At 33.6% G+C, this 22,349-nt stretch overlaps 1 protein-coding gene across 1 annotated transcript in view; it reads right to left on the reverse strand.

Moving 5' to 3' along the window:
• Positions 1–616: 616 nt before the first annotated feature.
• LOC149575604 (selT-like protein) overlaps positions 617–22,349 on the reverse strand; it is a 64,214-nt gene continuing 42,481 nt past the window's right edge. Inside the window, exon 4 of the mRNA XM_089815368.1 lies at positions 617–1,139. Coding sequence (XP_089671494.1) covers positions 1,026–1,139 — 114 coding nt within the window. The 3' untranslated portion in view covers positions 617–1,025. The remainder of the gene's footprint in view (positions 1,140–22,349) is intronic.

Here is a 22,349-nt window from a genome sequence, read left to right on the forward strand (position 1 = left end):
AGCTGTAATTAATCTCACACTAGAAAAAGCTCTATCAAGAAAAGAAAAACATCCTTCGCAAATAATTAAGGAAGTTTGGGAGTGAAAATATGATTGCAGTAAATTGCATTCAACAATTTTCCCAATTCTAATTAAATTTATTAACAGATGCTTGTGGACGCAATCTCTTGCCTCATAATTTCCCCCCTTTCAAAATGATTAAAAGTTCCTGACTGGTTATTGAAGTAATATTTATGTACCGTGCAATTCTCTTGCCAGCCTTAAAATTAGTATCAACAGATAAAAGATAGCACATCATTGTGATAAGCGTAATTACCAATCACACGATCTGTCTTGATGTTAATTAAGACAAGGCATATTAATATTTCGATTGATACCACCCTTGAGGCCAACCACCTTAGGTGGAGGTTAAAAAATGTATTTTCGTAACGTCTCTATAGATAAAAAGTTTCAGAAAATATTTATTTTTATTGACTGGCATTAAAAGTACATGGAAATTCAACGACAATATTGGAAATGCATGATAAGAATACATTTATCATATTTAAAGAGGAGCATTAACAAGATGAATTCCCATGGTAGCATGTTTACTAGCATATTTCACTTTGACATAATATTAGTCAACTTTTAAACTAGACTTCTATTACACACCAAAGAAAATGAACCAATATTCTGTTGTATGAAAAAGTATTTAAATGGTACATTCTATCTGTAGCCTGGTTTCAAAATCCAATTCGATTATGCTAAATTAATTTGCCTTCATAACGTCTTTTTGACCACCAAATGTCTATTTAATAAACCAAATGTTCATACCCTAATTTCATTTTACAATAGGCACATGAACTACTAGGAGATACAAGACCCTAAACATTAAGAGACTTAAAAAAAGCTCAGCTCAGCTTTCGCTGTGTGACCTTCAACACTATCTCAATTGCGTCTTAACGCACAGAAATTTTCATTGTACTACAAACATAACAATGAAGCATCATTGCCAAGGTCAAAATCATTTCATCCGTGTCACTCTTTCAAATGACATGTTCACTATGAGGCAGTGAATGTTTTGTTCCCAATGACCTAGCAATGAGTTGCCTTAACTCAAGTTCGCTCGGAAATCTATTCTCTCTCAGCTTAGAAAATACCTGCAAGGGAACAATGATAAACTACTATTATTAACAAATTCCATATCTTGTATATGATAATTGCTTTTGAAATCAGATCATGTGAGAGTTTTTAGTCAACACTTCCATTATCAGGACAAGAAAGCTTAAAGGGATGAAAAATATAAAGGGTCCTGCAATATCGTCATCTTCACATCAATTGTGCATCAACTATGCAAATCATGTTTTTTAACTAACCATAGTTAAAATAGAAATCTAACTTGCTCAAAAAGCCACCTAATGAAGAGTTTGTTCAACTAAAAAAATTGCATAACAACTTGATAGCCAACTCAAATAAAGTGCAGAATGGAACTTACCATTGTTTCAAACAAAATCAACTTCGACACAGACTAAAAAATGTAGCCAAAACCATGTGGAGCAATCCCTTCATAAAGTTCAAAATACAAATCATATGCATTTCAAAAGTTTCATCCCATGGACTAAAAACCATTGTCAAACAAAAAGGGGGTTGTAAGATCAATCTTCCGTTAAAGGTGCAAGTATTACTCAACAAGGCAAATCCAATAGTTTAAGACAGGTTCTACTATTGTTGGCTTCTCATTGTCTTTCAGACTTTCAATACAGAAAAAGAAGCTGGGATATCCAATTATGAATTATCGTAAGTCTCCCTCAAAAATGCACAGAAAAAGATCAGCAGAGAAAATAAAATTAAGAAATTGTTAGTAGGGTATTGTGGGAATACATATGCAATCTCCCTAAACAATTAAACCTAATCAGTATACATGTTTTACAATTCAAACATATCACATAGCAGCAAAATCCTTCTGAGAGAAAATTTGGCAAACCAAAAGTATAAGGTTTTTTGGAAAAATCAGATATAAACAAAACGTTAAAAAAAATAGGAATAGAGAAAACCAACTTTCAAAAAATTGAGGGCATTTCCATAGCAAAGAGATACAGAGAAAAAAATAAAAGAGTTTAAAGTTTAAACTCATGTATTGTGGAAAATAGATTCTTCTTGTTCATATTCATATTGCTAATTACATTGCATTGCACAGTCTACTTCTAGTGCATAAATAATAACAAAATCAACACAGTTGTACCAAGTATACCTCATAGTGCTCATTATATGAATATTAATTTTTTTCCATTTTCGAGTTTCATACATGGTTGTCTTCTTAGTCTGTCAATAGTTGTGAAAGGATGGAAGTACTCGGACTTGTAGATTCTGCTGGATATCATTCTTGTGATGAATACTTAAGGAATCATATTTTAGCTAAATTACCTCAAAAACAAAATTTTGTTGGCAACGGCAAAATTTTGTTTTTCAGAGTACCATTCACTTTTGACACTCTTTATCTCTAAGGTGAACTTTGGGAGGAATAATTTCATTCTACCAATATTTTGTAAGAATTACCATTCAGTAAATAAGATGAAAGCTTACAATTTATATAAACATTATTTATAATAACTCCAACAGGTTATAACTTAAATTTTGGATGTTTGACAGTTTGTCAAACTCTTTGCATGCAAGCTTTGATAACATTGTAATAACCCCTCAGGCTATCCGATTCAACAACTCTGTAAATTCTGGTTTTTATCTTGTAGAAATTTGACACAAGGAATATTGTGAAGCACTTTGTATGCAAACTAATAAAGCTGGATTCACCAATGATAGACTTGCAAACAACTATGTAATATCATTTAAATTGCTTATGTCCAACATGACATTTCATCAAATACTTGGCAAACATACTGCAATGCATGGTAAATCTGAAAAACAATAATTTTCTGCAATTTAATGTGCAAATACAGGTGCCTAATAGGCTGTAACAAATATCCAGACTCGTATTTTCAACAATTATAATGTTTGGAATGGCTTTATTCACAATTCTGGAAATGTTTATGACAAAAGATTATAACCCTCTAAGTGGACACCTTGTATTTGTTGACGAACCTTTCACAACAACATGCTGAATTCCTTGAATGTGTTAGAAGACCATGGTGGCTGAAATACAGCCACCAATAACTAATCGTTTCAATCTGTATGCTTCGTGATTGGCTGCTAATTCTCACGTGCCACCCAAAATATTGACATCACATTATATAGCTCACACGGCTCCTCAATAAGAGTGGGGCTGCCATTATTGAACCCCAAACACTGATTCCAGAGGCTGTAAATTGGCTTTTTGCTCTCTTATTTCTTTGCAAATAATCTTAATAAAAACTCTGATTAAAACCCCCAAACTCTTCACCATTTATCACAATCATGGTCTCTGGATGAAGCCATAGATAATTGAAGGATCTTTCACCATCTTTATTAGATTTTAGGAAAGATTTCTGCAAATGTATTAACATTGCCTCTTCAAGGTATATATTTTCCAAATGCATCGATCTCTATTTGTACGAGGAATAAACCGATAAGAGACATGTCCCATTAATATAATTAATATAATAGATAATCAGAGTTGTGTGTGTGTGTGTGTATTATTGTAATTATATTAACTTCTCTCTGATCTCACAGGTTTATCCTGCTAAAGCTACCAAAACATCAACACTCCCTCTTTGCTAGGAGGATACACACATGACGATATATTAACTAAATGTAATATACATATATCTTTGATATGAAGACATTCAACATTTAGATAACACATTTGATATCATGAGACTTGGTCTCCCAGAATATCGACATTCGATATCCACTAAGTACTTGAAAAGTTTTGATATCAAGAGTATTGACCTCCCAAAATATCAATGATATTCACCAAATTCTCAAAAGGTTTTGATATCGCATTTGATATCAAGAGTATTGGCTTCCCAGAATATCAATGATACTCATCAAGTACTCAAAAAGGTTTTGATATCAAGAGTACTAGTCTCCCAAAATATCAATGATATTCACCAAGTACTCTGAGTAATGGCCTCCCAGAATATTGAGATGCAAGACATTCACCATATACTCAATTTGTTTGATCTCATAATACAAGTTATTGTAAGATCGTCAAATTTGTTTGATCTCATAATACAAGTTATTGTAAGATCGTCACCTTACAATAACTTTTGGAAATACAAGCAAGGACAACTTTAAGAAACAAGTATAAATTTTTGGAGAATAGAACATTAGTTCAAGGGGAAAAAATTAATTTCTATTGGCAAATTCTTATCTTTAAGTAGGAAAATTTTTAATTTTACTGGCGATTATTTTTCAATCATATGAAAATTCTATAAAATCCTGGCAAATATTTCATTATTGATGAAAATCGTTGAAAAAAGAACACATGCCTAGAAACAACGATTTTATTATTATTATTGTATGGAGCCTAATTAATTATCAAACTTTAAGGTTAAATTAGCCCACTTTTATCATTACAGTTTCCCTCCAAATTATTGAATGGTGGTTTGGGGGAAGCACCCCTATTATTTTTAATCATTGGATGATCCTAAATCAATGGCTTAAATCCTATTTCAAGCCAAACTTTTAAAAGGATACCAAGTTTTAAAGAAAATTCCCAAAGTAAAAGACACATGTCCCCAATAAAATCTATTTCACGGAAAAGTGAGAAAGAATAAAAAGTTTCATGAAAAGTCTTAAGAATAGAGACACGTCATATCTACATACTTAATTTGTAGTGTAACAAAAAGTTTTACCAAATATTGGCGAATATGACCATTAATTAAGACAAGCCTTGAAAATTGTAGGCAAAAATATTTAATTTACTACGTGGAAAAATTAGATTCAATTGGGGAAGTCATCACTAAAATATAAACACTTTAATATTATTATTGGCAATTAGCCTAAGCATGAGACCCAATTTTGGTAAAATGCATGCGACATGGACACCCCAAAAAAAGTGCAAAACAATTAGCCTAATCTAGGGTCCCCGATGAGTGAGATTAGCCAATTGGCAAATATTAGCCACTAAAGTTATCCTTGAATACAAGTGATGATCATTTGGAAGTCGTCAATTCCTCATGATGTACACAGGGGTAGGCCCATTAAAATCACATGGTCACGATGTATTAATCACGGTCCTCTTCACTACAATAATTTATTTATCACTAGAGAATCCATCTCATCATGGTTTACTCCCTTTGAATCAATGATAAAAAAATCACCGAAGGTTGACTAAATCATATCATCTAACTGCTCCTCTTTCAAGGTTGCCTGAAATATCAACCTCCCTCCGAGTCTCATCTCCCTCTTTTTCCTACAATAACATTCTTAGAGGAAAAGATCAAGCACATAGCTCTTATAAAAAAGTAAGAGAGAGACTACAATGATTAGATAAATAACATATTCAATGATAATTCTGCATAATAAGATCAATTTAATAAAGATAAAATAAATATCTCATTTATATTTTATCATTTTATCATCTTTTAATATTTATTAAATATTAACCCTTTATATTGACAAATGTTTCAAAATTAATTTATATTTACATATATTACCACCCATATTCATAATATTATATCCCACAATAATTTATTATGATCTAAATCCATAATAATATCAAACATGGAAAGGAATTTTATGAATAGAATATACCTTTATTACACTTGCATTTTATTTGGTCAAATGAGTACACATGCATTTCTTTTGAGGGGCCCGCGGTACTTCTTCAATGCATTCAATGACAATGTTCCTTTCTTCTTCACTTTCTTAGATTAAATGTCCAGGATTTCTATTCGTGGTGGACCCACCCTTCTCCATGGCATGTGAATGGCTACAAAGAATATTTGGTTTGTATTTTTTGTTTCTAGGTTCACATATTGCTGACATGTGGTATATCATTGGTGTAGATGGTGTTAGATTATATTGGCGCATCTTTTCTTTATGCTTTGACTTGACATTGTTTTTGTTTTGACTTTCCACCCAAAACCAAGTCTGCAATTGATGTCTCATTGCTTAACCATGTTCCCAATGACATGGTCCATGCTAATACATATCTTGTTCACGTGCAGTGACACCACCTTGCTCGAATATTCTTGCGACTTTGCACGTCAATCTGCTAGGCAACAATGAGCCCAACCCCCTAATCAATGTGCTTCAAGTCGACATTGCTCCTTCCAAGCCCGATCTTCACATCAACAGGCAAATTAACATCATCACTGAAGAGGAACACAAAGAATAAATCTCAGGGCAGGAGGGGGTGGTGGTAGAAGGTCATTTTGTTATGCTTTTGAAGCATCTCCTTCACCCATTGTGCATCATTTTCAGTGGTGCCATATTCGTTGAGAAACCTTTCAAAGGCCTCTGGAGCTATGGAGCCACCCGAGCTGCATAATTTCTGGTAGAGAGTGCGTACATCCTAGCGAGGCTCAAGATTGTTAGTTTGGTGGTCACCAAGTTACTGTCCTTTGGGCTTGGACATTTCTTTGCCCAACCACATTCGATCAGCACCATTTGTACATGTATTGTACACAACTTAGTCCCTTTCATTCAATCAGGTCAAATAGAGACTTCACAATGCCTCTTTGACATGATCTGGGATAGTCTAGCAGTCCCACTCTACTGTGCAACACTTTTGTGCAATCAAAATGTAGAGATAAATCCCACGACACTAGTTCAGCATAGCACCTTATGCATTTATGCTACACAATGCGTATCAATCTTTGATACAGTTGCAACTTGCTTTGATACCATGTTAGGTTTTAGGAAAGATTTCTACAAATGTATTAACATTGTCTCTTCAAGGTAAATATTTTCCAAATGCATCGATCTCTATTTGTATGAGGAATAAACCAATAAATGACATGTCCCTTCATGGGTCATGTCTATTAATATAATAAATATAATAGATAACTTAATCAAAGTTTTGTGTGTGATTATTGTAATTATATTAACTTCTCTCTGATCTTACAGGTTTATTCTACTAAAGCTACCAAAACATCAACAATCTCTAATAGCAAAAAACCTTTGAAGAACCCTCTTCACAAATTTCAATAAACACAAATGCAATGAATGGATCGATTGGCTTATTCTGCTTTATATATTTCTCATGAGAAAATCAATCCACAGTCTGGCCTTCATCAATGTGCCTAATATAACTTAAAAGCCCATTTGCTTTTATTCTTTGGCCATTGACTAATAAAACATTTAATGAGCCACTTAATAATAAATTCATTTAATGCACTTCAAAATTTGAGTACATAATCGTTAAATGTCCTTTCATAATAGTCAACAATCATTAAATGTTCTCACTTTTTATAATTTGACTTTATAATATTAAATCCCTTCTAATCATAAATTCACATGAAGTCCATATAATAGTCTCTTAAAATTATCAATTATTACTACCTAAAGTAACACTTTAATAATAATTAAATATCACAACTCCATTAATCACCATTATTTAATGATTATCACTTTATCATTGGCTATCCTATTGCTCTTATTGTCAATGGGGATGTCTTACTAACCATATTAAGGATCCATCTCTATCAACCCTTGATTTACAATTATCAGTAAGTTTTTGAATACCTAATCAAATAAAGGTCTCAAGGGACATTAATGCAATTGAGGCCAGTTCAAGTGCACCGCCAAATATAGAAATGCTAGATAAGTGACTTACTATAAGTAGTAAGTGTACCAAGCTGAACCAAACAAACAACAATCCTAAACAACTCTATACTACAAAAAAAAAAGCCTCTAGTTCTGCCAACTGGGACCCCTAACCATCTGACTTAACTTACGAGGACCACTAATAAGGTTAGTCCAAACCTACCAACCATGGAGAGCTAAAATGGGGGCACTACATTATTTTTCCCTATGACATGATCAAGATCAGTATGCTATTTAATCTAATGAACTTTATTGCTAAAGTTTATTTATGCTTTTTGTTGGGTGGATATTTTGCAACTGATAGTTTGTTAGAACCCAATTGCAAAATAGGTAGACCAGCCATAGCATATGAGACAGAGTCTCTCCTACCTTTAAGGGAAGTCTCCCCCTTCTCACCATTCTTTGGATCAACTCAAGGTAAGCAAGAAGTTGGGAGATTTTGAAAGGAGCGTTACCGATATATTTTTTCCTCTTATATTTTAGAAAAGAATCCACTTAACCACGGAGCAAATTATGGGCAAAATGAAATCTCTAACTACACTTTTGTATAATAGTTTGAAACAACGATATCAATACCAAACACCAACTCAAAGGCTAGTTGAAAACGTAACAATTTGGCTCTAAGTCATGTTTTAATCTATTCTATAAGAATAACCTCTACCATTGGGGCACAAAGACTTCCAAAAGTAGGGAATTCTAACTATTTTTGTGAATTGAGACAACACAAGCTATAGTCAAAGATTCTACTCTATGTATCACCACAATCACTCCCAATCAAAGCTTCGGCTCAGATTTCTTCTTAACTCATTATGCTCTATTATTTAAACATACAATAACAAATAAATCAAAGATAATAGACACAAATTATAGTCAAAGCTTCTAATTTGTACTATCACAATTGCTCTCAACCAAAGTTTCAGCTTCAATTGTTTCTTTGTATTCACTTTTCTTCAAAACAGTACCACATAATCAAAGTTATACTTGCACAATTTTATCTAAGCTTTCTTGCATACAATTAAAGATGATTTTTACAATGAGGGGATACTTATATAGGAAAAGAAGTAGAGAAAGGAGGAAAAAGTGGGAGCATCTCACAACCACTTTGACCTGGTTAAAATAGGTGAGAAGAATTTTTGGATTACATGTCATGAGGACATGCAATTCATCTTCTCCAACTACAACAATACGAAGAAAAGGTTGAATCTTATGCACTCACTTTGATGAATTGACATTTATATTTAAAAACTTGATGTAATCAAGCTTTTTCGCATCCCACAATAGTGAGTTCTTTGTTAGATTCGTAAGTTCTGGAGTTTCCAACACTTTGAAAAACCTTCTTAATGATGTCTGGATGTAAACCCAGAACAACTTTCCCATCAACATCTTCAAATGATTCTTCTCTTTTTTTTCTTTTCAAATCAAAGTGCTTAGGTGCATTCCCACACGAACTCAAGTTCTAGGCCAGCCACTGGGAAAGTGAAGACCAGATGAATTATTGCTTCCTTCGATTCAAAGCACATCTTCTTGATAGGATGTCTCTATTCTTTGAGGAAATTCTAACATTTCTTGAAGTGTGTTGCAACATGATGAAAACATCTTCCAATGAGATCGGATCCTTGAAACCTTTAGGATTTGAGTTACAATGACGATCCATGGGAGATGGGTGTTCGAAGCATGGATTAGATACTTATCGAACACTTTTGAAGGCTGGGAATGAACGGAACAACTTGTATTTTGGGCAAAAATGGCCAAAATCAGGTTTAGGATGATGGAATACATGTGGGCAGCTTTTGTTGGGAAAGGTCAAAAATGTAAGTTGGAAGCATTTGGGTATGTGCAAGATGAGAGTTTGGGTGCTTTAAAATGTGAGTTTTCACCCAAATCAAGTTCTCTAGATGTCATTGCATGTGGTAATGACTCCTAATTTTACATGAACATTCAGATTGTGCAATTACATGTATGGAAAAATGGAAAATGAATGAGTTTAGAAAATGGATGAAGTATGGGTGGCGGAAACATGGAAATGCACTTGCATTCTTGGGTGTAAATCTTCAACTTTTCTCCAAAAAAAAAATTAAAAACAAGTAACAAACAAGAAAGAAAAACTAAAAACAAAAGAATAACTTACCTCTTGCTTTTACCTCAAACTTGGCAAACTTCAAAACCTTTCTTTACATGCAATTTCATTGTTGGAGTAGAAATACTTTTTGAATTTGCAATAAGAGGATTCCAAACTTATTTAAAGAAAAAATGTAAACGACAAGGGCTGCATTTGAACAAATGGACAAAAATAAGTCAAAGAAAGCAATATTGTAGCAAAACAACTAAGAGATACAAACAGAGTTGAATCCTTCTACTTACTTAGAGCTCAATGAGCCAAAAAATAGAGGAAAGAGAAGTTTGGATGAACAAGTCTTGTCCAAAATTGGGTTCTCCAAGTGCAAACGCATGCAACAACTAAGGGCCTTTGAAAAATTTGATGTCTCAATGTAAACCATGGTCTCCAAGGGCAAACGCATGTGCATGAAACACCAAGATGCTATTGCAATCTTCTTCCTTCAAACGTTTTTGGTGCAAATCGGTTTTAAAAGACCCTCCAAAGTCATTCACATGCAAAACATTTTTGGAGAATGCATGTATTTGGGCGTTTTTGGAGAAAATGTGTCCTAAAATGTATTTGAATGTAACATATTTCAAAAAAAATATGCTATTGAATTGCACAACTTAAACTTCCTATTTAGCACATGTCTAATTGATTATTGAATAAATATCACTTAAGATGGGTCAAATAGAATATTTACACTATATAGTTTATGTATTGTTTTAAATGTTTATTTAAAAGCAACATTTTACTTAGATGTTCTAAATAAAAGATTAAAGTAAATTTTAATATTAAATTAGACTATATAGTGCACTATAGTCACTTAATGATAAATCAAAAGTGATGAAGTAACTTACAAACATAACATAAAGTCAGTTTAAGTTATATTTTTCAAAAGTGAAACTCAACATTAGAATATAACATCCATATTTTAAAAATGTGATTAACCTTGGAGAGCTTTTTTTGGACACTTAAATAATCATATCTTTTAACTAATAAGTCTGATATCGAACCGAAGGGAAAACCGAAAGCAAAAGATTGAACAATACAAAAAGCTTAAAGCAAACTAAACAAACTCTCGATAATGCAAATAAAGACTTTGAAGGCTTCAAAAATCAAACTAAGGCTAATAAAATAAAATAAACAAAAAAGACTTGACGGAAGCCTTTAGGAAAACAGGTTCACTATGCCTTTAGGAATGATTGATTGATCAATGTTGGTCGATTAAATAATGAATTATCTCATAAATATGCGAAGCTTAGTTGAAAAAGCTTTGTACTATTACCTCCTCTCTGTGATGACAAAATAGAGGACAACAATTTTGCCAACAAAGAAAAGTGATTTCAGTCAGTAGAAAGCAAAATAAATTTAAATTTAAAGCATTTGAATCTATAAAATAATAAATAGCTCAATGGTATGGCAAAAGTACAGCTAGATACCAGAACTCTAGGATAGCCTAGTACAAGCATTACTGAGATGGAGATTTGGCGAGGAGGGAACCCAAAGTTTGCAGAGCATATAAAGGATCTTGTAATATCATCTTCTTCACATTAATGCATTAACTATGCCCAACATAGATGCAGATGCAGCAGTTTTAATGTTTAATGGACTGTGTTTTTCTGATTCTCATCTTCCTAATATAAATTTGCTTTTGTTTTACAATGAACGTGTTTAATTTATATAGGAGACAATTTTTCTTGAACATTAATCAAAAATATAAAATATAAAAATAAATAATAACCATCTAGTTATGTGCTTATGACACTGCATTAAATTATAGCTATGACATTATTAATAATGTTGACTGCCTTGTCATGCAGCCAGTTAGAAAACAAAGTTATGTGTAAATGGGGTGGCTGTGGAAACATGAGATATTATAGAATCTGTATACCTAACATGTAATAATGAAACAAATTATCAAATATTTATTTTTATTTCTTAAAAAATGTTTTCACAGTTTTCATTTGATAAAAATGGAAATTTCATATAGGATTTTGATTTTAAATGAGGATTTTTGTATTCACATGGCTGGTGGAACTCTGCTTTAATTTTGAAGCAACAGCATCCTTCCATACCTTTCAATGAGAAGAAATCACGTAATAACAAAATTATTTGATTTCAGCCCCATACCCAGTTTTTTATTTGGTTTTTGGAGGTTAATCTTTAACTCATTTTCCAATTTAAATCTTGCAGTTAGTACAATCAGATCAACACAACACACAAGCTGTATGCAATCTCACTGGAAAAATGATGAGCGCAAGGGTATCAGCAGGTGCAGGGTACTGTAATAATGAAAACCAGAGATATAATAAAGTATTTAATCTTATATCTACATTACCTGGGGACATGCTTCCACCCCTAAGCCCCAGGTTTCAGAAACAGGGATGGTTTCGGGGACATTTCCAAGCCATCTCCACCTGGTAAAGAAAATCGGAAATGCGTCCCTGAAACTTAGGATACCGTCAATGTGTTTCCAAATCTCGTTGACCATCCCAGGGACTGAATTTCCGACTCCTAGCCATTTCGGGGACTGCTAAAAGTTTCCAATTAAAAAACAATATTTTGACTCCAAAAAAATTAAAATGGGATTATTTTCCCTGCAGACCCTGTTGTTGGAATGAAGACTTGAAATAAATATACAAAATTAAAAAATTTATATTTTATAACGCTTTAAGTTCATATCTTTGTTTATGTAACAGAGTTTTGTTTTACTTTGCATTATCTTGCCTGATGTAGACGGACGACTGTGTTCAATTGAAACATTACACAGAATGCAAGTGTTGAAAGTTTTGAAAATTTTGACACAGGTTGAAAGGTTGAACAAAACTGTTCAACAAATTGCAGGCTGAGATGGTAGGTTGCAACTTGGAGAGTAAGACGGCAAGGATTTTCAAGGCTGAGATAACTTTTTCACTACTCATTTTTTAAATTTTTTTTAGAGTTGCTGTGTAATCTTTGTTTAAAATTCACAAGCTAGGCTGTGTAATCTCTATTAATACCTGCCGTATCCCAAAGGCTAAGATTGACTGTGTAAATTTATAATGAAATTGAGTGTTGCTATTTATTGTTAAAAGCTTGGCTTCTTTATTTTAAATTTTTTAATATTTATTGGTACTCTTTGATGATTCAAAATGATGCTATTTTCTATGACAATTCGATTAGATGCTATAATTGCTATGCTGTATGATCATTGATGAATCATCACTTGATGAAAAAATTTGATAATTTTTAAGTTCTAAACTACGTTGCTTTGATGAATGTGAAATAGATGAAATTAGTTGAAGATCCATATATATATATATATATATATATATATATAGCCATCTCCTACTCTAGCAAAAAAAACATGTCTGAGAAACCCATCCCACCATACTGGAAACTTGGGGTAGCATAACCTTATATAAATGGTCATTTAGGCTATTTAGTTTATTAATTTATATTGGTAATTTTGATTTCCACAGTTAACTTATAATATGTTAGTCTTTTAGAAAGTTTCTATTTCCCTATTGGGTATTTCTTTATATAAGGAGACTTCATCTTTTGGCAATTTTTTGAGATTTGTAATCTTTGCCTAGAATTTCTTTTCTAGAAGTTCTTTAATGAAAAAACCTGGGAATATTTTGTGGGTTTTGTTCAAAGTTTTTTTGACCAATTTTAATAAAAATGTGGCTGTGCTTATTGAAATCACACAGATTTTTTTTACAAAAAAGGTGGTTTTATGGTTCAGAGCATAGTTACGAGACTCGGCTCACCTCTGACTTGGAAAGTCAAAATACGACTCGGACTTGGACTTGGCAACCGGGCTCGGCAAGGACTCGGAAAATTGAAAAACCCATGAAATTCAAAGATTTTTAAGGATTTTAAGATTGTTTCATGCATCTTTCAGTCAATTAACATCAAATACACAATAATTGAGATAAATAGAAGCTACTTAATACAAATACACAATTTTGCATAGATCACATAAGTATAAAAGCGAATTTCTAAAGGAAAAAAATTGAATAACACAATAAAAACTATAAAGTATTAAGTAATAAACATAGTGTCACTGCAATGTCAAAGACTCAAATGTCTACAACATTCATGGATTACGAAATCCATGGTATCAAAAGTTCAAAACATATATCAAAATAACAACTAGAAGACTAAGGCTCATAGTAGTCTATGTCCTCCTACGTAAACGCCCAAGATAAGTCATGGAAGACTGTAGAGCAATCCTCTCTCTCTGTCTGAGGCCAAACCTCATCCTCATCCTCATCCTCACCCACATAATCCTCATCATCAGACTTGGATCCATCACTCCTAGCCTCGGGGTCCTGCACTCTGTCTCCTCACGCTCTAGCCTCCTCGACTGCCATCGCTACTGCCTCAGCCTCTCGATCCACCTGATCTACCCACTCCACATCTTCATTACTGAAGACAGGATCAACAATATTTGTGTTCCACTCTGCATGTGGATCAACATTCTCTAATACAATTGGTGATGTATCGGTGCCCAGGATTTGTATACGATGAAGGTGAAGGTTGTAGTGAATAAAGACAATATCATTCAATTTTTTCACTGCCAACCTATTGCGTTTCTTCGAGTGTATGTGCTCAAATAGACTCCAATTACGTTCGCATCTTGATGCACTAGATGGTTGGCTTAAGATGTGAATTGCAATCCTCTGTAAATTTGGCATCTTTGTGCCAAACATCTCCCACCATGTATCGAAACAAGAAAATTTTAAATCATATCAATAACTTTGACTTTATCAAATTAAAATGGTAATAGAATTAGAAATTAGGATGTAGAACATGGTTATCGGGAGACCCGTCTCCCCCCTAAAAGTCGTGTCTCGGAGACCGAGACGCGTCTCGGAGACTTTTCGCGTCTCTGGAGACCTCAAAAAAGGTTGGAGACTTCATGACGAAGTCTCCTGAAGTCTCCCCATCTCCTAATCCAAAAAGTGAAGTCTCCTCGAAGTCTCCTGGTAAAATATAATATTAAATAATTTTATATATTTTAGCCCTCATTTTAATGTTTTTAATACAAAAATTAAGACCACCGACAAGTTAAATGATTAAATAATTTAAAATATTTTATTTAATAAATTAATAACTTTAAAAACATTATAAACATTTTTTAAAAATTATTTTTATTCAACATTTTAAATGATTAAATCATTTAAAATATTTTTGGAGAATGATGATTTTTTGGAGAGCATGATAGCTAAAGACCTTGAGATGGATGATCACAACCTTGGGGAGTAGATGATAGTACCATCGACATACTAATACTAGATATATTTCTGTTTTTTGTTTATTGTACAAAGTGTTCATTTTTGTTTGCATATCGGCAATTCAGCATCAAACTATACTTTTTTGAATTTAAAATTTGAATATGTGATGATAATCTCAGCGATTATCAATCTGATATGATGGTGATCATATGCAATATTCGAAAAACAAATACATCTATGAGATACAATATTGTGATCATGTGAGTTTTGAAATCTTTGACTCTATGAGTCTATTTTAATTTTTAATGTGACATTACTATTATTATTTACTTTAGTCTTACAGTATTACTATTTTCAAATTTTGTATTTACCTTTAGTATTAGACTCTTCAAACTATTAAAAAAATTATTAAAAAGAAAATTGCTGTCTCCAAGTACCCCCCGTCTCCTATTTGAAAAATTGTCGTACCGGTACCAATACCGGTACCGGAGACCTCGAAGTCTCCCCGTCTCTCGGTGACCTTGATGTAGAATCAAAGATTTTTACTAGGCATCAATTCTGTCCTATTTTTCTTGCACAACTCGTGTGCAAATAAGTCCCCTTGAGCTTTCTTAAACAACTCAATCTCACAGACTACAATTGTTTCAACTCTTGAATTAGGTGACAGTCTCTCTACAACATCGTAGAGGCCGCTCCACACCTCATCATCAACCTTGAAATGTGGGCTAAATTGGTATGTTGGATTAAGGAAGTAGGTTGCTGCATGTATAGGCTTGTGAAGTAGATTGTGCCAACGTCTATCAATGACATCCCATATAGGCCCATACCTATCTCAATTCCCTACAAAAAAAGAGCGAATGGCCTCCTTCACCCTATCCATGCCTTCATAAATGTAGCCCATTGAGGGCTTCTCTCCATCAGCAATTCTTAGGAGAACAAGTAGTGACTTTACAAACTACAATCATTATGAAAGTTGGAAGAGAAATAATCAGCTTAAAATTTTTTCTTTAAAAACTTAACAATAATTTATAATATAATTTCATAAACAAAATAAAATTGAAATGAGGACAAAAAAAAAATTACCGTCACACTATCAACAATCGGTGTCCAAAAGAAAGCCTCGTCAAAAACGTGATCAGCTACATCAATCCCTGCGATGGTCTTTGCATATGATGATGCAATCCACTCCTCACTAACAAACATGTGTCTCAAACCTCCCTTTGAATCAAGCAAAGATTTCAATGTGAGAAAATTAATTGCAAATCTAGTGGACGAGACAACTCCTTTTGGTCATTGTGTTTTCTCATGAGGTTGAGGACCCATATATGATTATATATAAATTTGCATACACTCCTTCCTTGCTCTATAATTGCTTTTATCCAACGAAGTTTATCAAGATCCTCTAACATGAGGTCAATGTAGTGAGCAGCACAAGGGATCCAAAATATGTGAGAGTGTCTCTCCATAAGAAGCTTTCCTACAACAACATAATTTGTTGCATTATTTATAACTATCTGCACCACATTCTCCTCACCCATGTCCTTTATCACTTCATCTATTACCTCACAAAGATATTCAACATTCTTTGTTTTTCCTAAGGCATCAATTGATTTCAAAAAATCGTGGCACCTGAAGGAAACGAAACAAATTAGTATAATGATTAATGATGAATCATAATTATTAAAACTTAACTACAAATTCTACTTCTAAATTTTTAATGTCTAAGACTCTAAGTACAATTACCTGATGGGAAGACAGAAAAGTTGAAGAGTGTTCTACTTCTATCAGTCCAACCATCAGTCATGATGGTGCAACCCTTCGTTTTCCACACCTCACGCTGCTCCTTGATTGCACCTTCTACATCAGCCACCCTTTGGGTCAAAATAGGGCCTCCTAGCTCGTCAACACTAGGGGCTTTGAACCTCGGACCACAAATAGTAACAACATCAATTGCAATTTGCCAATAAGGAGACGTAAAACAAATAAAATAAAATTTAAAATTAAACAAATTAGTTTATTATAAATAAATTTGAAAACAAAATACAATTAAAATAAACAAAATAAGCATATTATTGTCTCTTGAAAGTTGAAACTTGAAACTTGAAAGCAAGAGTAGTAAGACAAATTTAAATTTAAATAAATAAGTACCTTGTTGCATTGAATGAAATGTTGTTGTACATGAAGAAGTCACCAAGTGCCAACTTTGCATAATCATGCTTCTCTTTGTTCCAATCCATGCTCTTAAGCAATGGTTCTGCGCCTAGAGTCGTGCATGGAACAAACATGGAATAAGTGTCGATCTTTGCTTACGAATGTGAGGCCCAATGGTCACACTCGCAGAAGTATTGGCATCCGTAGGTGGACTAGGGGCTAATGGAGAGCGAAAACTAGAAGAACCATGTTGCGCTAATTGTGTCATTTCTTCTTGTTGCTTCTTTTTCAATTTTTCTCCTCTAGAAAAGTTTGCATGTCTCTCATAACATCTTGGGGTACATCTTTGCATTTTTTAGCATCACGCCTAGGCATATACTATATGTGTTAGGTGATACTTCAATCTATTTATTCCTCCCCCATTATATACTACACCGAAATGCCAACATGTAACAACTCCCTTTTTGTGCCCCGGGATGGCATGTTTCCAAGCCTTATCCCTTGCTATTGCACTTGGGTCTGCATCAAGCTTAAATGGAGGCCTAGTTCCACTTCCAGAAGGCTCACCCTGAGGCATTATATCAATGTGTTTGCTGCTGTAATATGAATATATTATAAATAGAAAAAAGTTAGCATCAAACCAAATTTTTAAACTTTGGGGCCTTCTTACTTTGTCATTAAGATAAATTACAATAAATCTAGATTCTAAATAGTAGATAGTAGAAGTAGAGACTAAACAAATGTAAAAAATATGAATGTAAAACATATTATAAAACAACACAAAGAAATGCAACTTGTTGCTTACCTCTTCAAATTTGTACAAAGTCAAACAATGGAAATGCAAATAAGTTTGTAGAAGCCTCCTCCAAATGCTTCCTTAAGCTCCTCTCAATGCTTAAGTGCAAGCTACAAAGTTGCACTAACCATCAGCAATTGATACGAGAAAGCCAACCGGTTTGCTAATTTCTCTCTCAAAACCCCAATATTCTTCTCTAACTCTTTCCTCTCTATCACAAGCATACGCAAATGGTGGAATGACTTTTTTAGATCAAATAGATGCTATAACAACCAAAAAAATGCAACGTAAGTTAATGATTTTTTTAAATTTTTTTTCACTTTAATGTCTTGGCTGCCGGCGAGTCCTGGGATTGGGACTCGGCGAGTCCACGTGGACTCTGCCAGGACTTGGCCGAGTCCAAGTCCAGAGGCCAATTGCCTCGGAAAGTGTGACTCTGCCTCGGACTCGCAAAGTCCTGGTCAGACTCGCAGTCCTGTAACACTAGTTCAAAGGTTAGGTCATTTTCTGTAAGGGGATGAAGGTTTAAGGGTTTCTCTGCGAAATCACAACTTTTGGGTCATGTTATTTGTCCACATTCATTTGTTTGCAAGCCTATGATCCTGCTTGCATGTTTTCTGCTATCTGCTGGCAACACAATTTTCATGCCCTTTGTTAGTGCAGATTTCACGCATATCAAGATTTTTTGAGCTTTGCAAGGTCATGTGATAGAACATGTGTGTTGCAGACTACGGGTGAATGAAGTGTTTTGGGTGCCACACGAGATGCACATGAGACACGATTTTACAGTAAATCGTGAGGTATTTCCAAGTGCCCCGATTTGAGGGTTTTCTATGTAATTTCCAGCATGTGTTGGGTTTTGGCATGGCAAAATTTAGACAGCTCTTTTGTTTAAAATTGTAAGATTTACCTGATATATCTAGGGTTTCATCTTTTAGAGTTGATTGTATTCTTTATCACACAAACTCTATTTTCTTTCTCTGCTGTGTGACAGGTCTTTCAGAGTTTCTGTTCACATTTTTTCCAGCTATGTCTCAGCTTTTCCCAGTAACAGAAGGGTTTGCAGATAGTGGTTTCAGAAGGATGAGCTAGATCTCTTTTGTGGGGTTATTTAATTTGTGCAGAACTTTTCTCAAGTTTTTGACAAAATTGTGCATTTGAAGAGTGTTACTCCCTCTATAGGGTTTCTAAGCAAGGGTTTGACTGATTTTTACCCTAAGTCACAAGGTTCGAATTCGAATTCGAGTTCGTCGATCATAAAATTCGAATGAAATCCGGCAAGGGTAAAAGTTCGGAAAAAAATTCGACATTAAAATTTAGTTATATATATTTATATATTTATATATTTATAAATATTACTAATATATCCACAGAGTTGTTAAAATAGTTGAACATTGTTAAATAGTTTAACTAAATAACTCAATACCAGATTAAAATTAAATAATATTATATTAAATTACAGTATTATGTTAAAATTCATAAAATTCGGATGACATTCGGAAAGAGTTGAAATTCGCTGAAATTCGAATCAAAAGGATGAAATTCGGCGAATCCTGTGACTTAGTTTTTACCTAAAATTCAGATTTTTCAGCATTTGTACCAGCTGCTTGCTGAAGGATTTTTTTCCTGGTTTTTGATTCATAAGCTCATGTTTGCCTTGTTTTTTGTGCATGGGAAAATGGGAGAGATGGCATCATTGATCAACATCATGTTGGAGGGTAATCATAGTTCACTGACAAGAACTATAATACCTACAAGCAAAGGATGCTCTTAATTTTTTTTGTACCAATTCTTGGACCAGCTTGTTCTAGGTAACTCAACTTGCCCAACAGCAGCAAGCAAAGACCAAGACAAGTTTAATGAATGTAACATGAAACGTCGGATAAAACTCAAGCTTTCTTTTTGAAGAATATTTTGTTTTCCCTTATCTTGCACAAAATTCTCAGATCTGCCATTTTCTCCTAGATCTACTTCAGCCTCTCTAGAATCTAGCACCTCTACCTCTCTATCTTTGTTCATGCTTCTTTGTCAAGATCTCCTCGACCTTCAAGGCATATTGATATGCTTCTTCCACACTTTCTAATTTCACAAAGCTTATCTCACCTTGAATTCCAGATCTCAATCCATTTAGATATCTTGCAACTTTCTCATCCACATGTTCAAATTTGATGTCCACTCTATAGAATTCCTCAGTATACTCTTCACAGTCATGTCCTTTTGTCTCAAATTTTGCATCTTTCTCAACAAGCTAACTTAGTAATCAGTAGGAAGGAGCTTCTTCTTAGTAATCAGTAGGAAGGAGCTTCTTCTTCACTTTCTTCACCATTTTCAACCAAGTTCTGCTCTTCTCCTTTCCTCTTCTTTGTCTATCAGATTGCAAATTGTAACAACCAATTTTCTAAGTCATAATTAACAACTAACATACTCAAAAAAATACAATTATTACTTCATTTTCATACGAAGACAGTTAAATCAGTTTCGTTCATATGAAAGAGATTAACAGTTTAAAAATCAGTTAAACAAAATTTCTTAACTAATAACTTAAAACACCATCAATGAATTCACTATAGAAATTAAAATCCACATACCATGAAATTTGAACCAAGAAATTATTGTAGGTATGCTTCTGCAACCACCCAAGTTAGTCCACAAATACCACTATAACAATATCAAATAACAACTACCATCCAAAACTGCTATATCAGAATCAAATGACAATTACCATTAAACACCACTGTATTAACTAGGGCATCGATTACCATTAGATCATTTAGGGCATCAGATACCACTGTATCAATTAAGGCATCACAAACCGTTGTATCAATTAGAGCTTCGATTACCATTGGATCAACTAGGGCTTCAAATACCATTGTATCAATTAGGTCTTTAAATACCACAGAATCAATTAGGGCTTCAGATATCACTGTATCATTTCTATCATTCTGATTGCTTAATTGTGGCAATAACATATGATTAGAAGATATGCTCATATTTATTATTCATATAAATGAAAGATAACGATCCACCAGATAAACCTATCTCTCACAACTAAATGTAAAATAACTCAATTAATCTTACCTTAGTCTTGCATATACATTATAATAGTAAAATACCTGTTTTCGGAAACCAACTGAATGTATAACTTATCTTTGTTTGTTGTACGTCCGACAACTTGGGGAGAGGTGAAACATTGTCAAGGGTTTAACCACCCAACCTCGGACCTTAACTTATTCCCCACACAATCTCTAACGAAAAAGACCTTCCCTACCCAGAATTGGACTTGGAACATCTGTCATCTACCAAGCAATCCTGGTATCTACACCACTCGACTTGACAGCAAGAGATTACAATAACATGACCATGCATGAGTTATTAAATGATATTATTCTGGATTTCATGTATTATATCTGAATTTATTTTTTAAATCATTGTAGACTCCATCTCACCTCTTCACCATTTTCCATGGCTATACAACTGGTGAATCTTAGGTGCTCGGATCTCAGAGCAATCGACTTTGTCTGTTGATTTCCAACAAATTCATGAATAACATATATATTCTAACTTATCTCAATTTGTGATTTGAAAAGGATATTCTTGAAGATTGCAAAATTTATTGTTTCTTTATTTAATTTAATCATATTTGATTTCTCTTTTACGCTCTTGCAGATTCATTCCACCTCTTCACCATTTCATGGTTTCTTTGTCGGTGAATTCCTCGGTGTCTGTAAGATTATAAGCATTCTGTTATTATTTACACCTCTTCACCATTTCATGGCAATGATTGCCGGGTTAATCCTAAGTGTTAGAGAATCTATAAGTATTTTGATCTTTGCTTTAGAATTTATGACAGCATGGTTATTCTTGTTGGTTCATACAATCATTTAAGTTTCTATAGCTACCATTCGAATTCATAAATGATGTTTAATCACAAAGATATTCTATGAAGATTTTTAATGAACTCTATGTAATGCAAGGGACAACCAACAAGGTATTGTAAATTAATCTCAGTCTAACAATGCATAGCCGACTATAGTCGGATATTCTAATCAAATAAGAAGAAGTTATGAATATGAAAACATATATTGCAGTCCTAGCAATATGTAGCCAACTGCAGTCAAACATACTACTCAGTAAAGGAAAAAACTATGAATTACGAATGCTTATATTGTATTTCTTTCAGCCCTAGCAATGTGTAGCCGACTACAGTCGAACATATACTTAGAAAAAGAAGGAAATTACTGTTCCTAGCTGGCTGCTATAGAATTGCATTTTAAAACTTTGGAAGGAAAATCCATGACCTGAATTATATTCATTGGAGAACTTGAATCTGATCAGCTCCCTTTTGATTTCCTTCAACACTTATCCTCAGTATTTTAGCCAGAATTACTTGCTC

Source organism: Cupressus sempervirens, chromosome 2 (genome assembly GCF_028749045.1).
Source record: "Cupressus sempervirens isolate cs-2001-9-10 chromosome 2, ASM2874904v1, whole genome shotgun sequence".
NCBI lineage: Eukaryota > Viridiplantae > Streptophyta > Pinopsida > Cupressales > Cupressaceae > Cupressus > Cupressus sempervirens.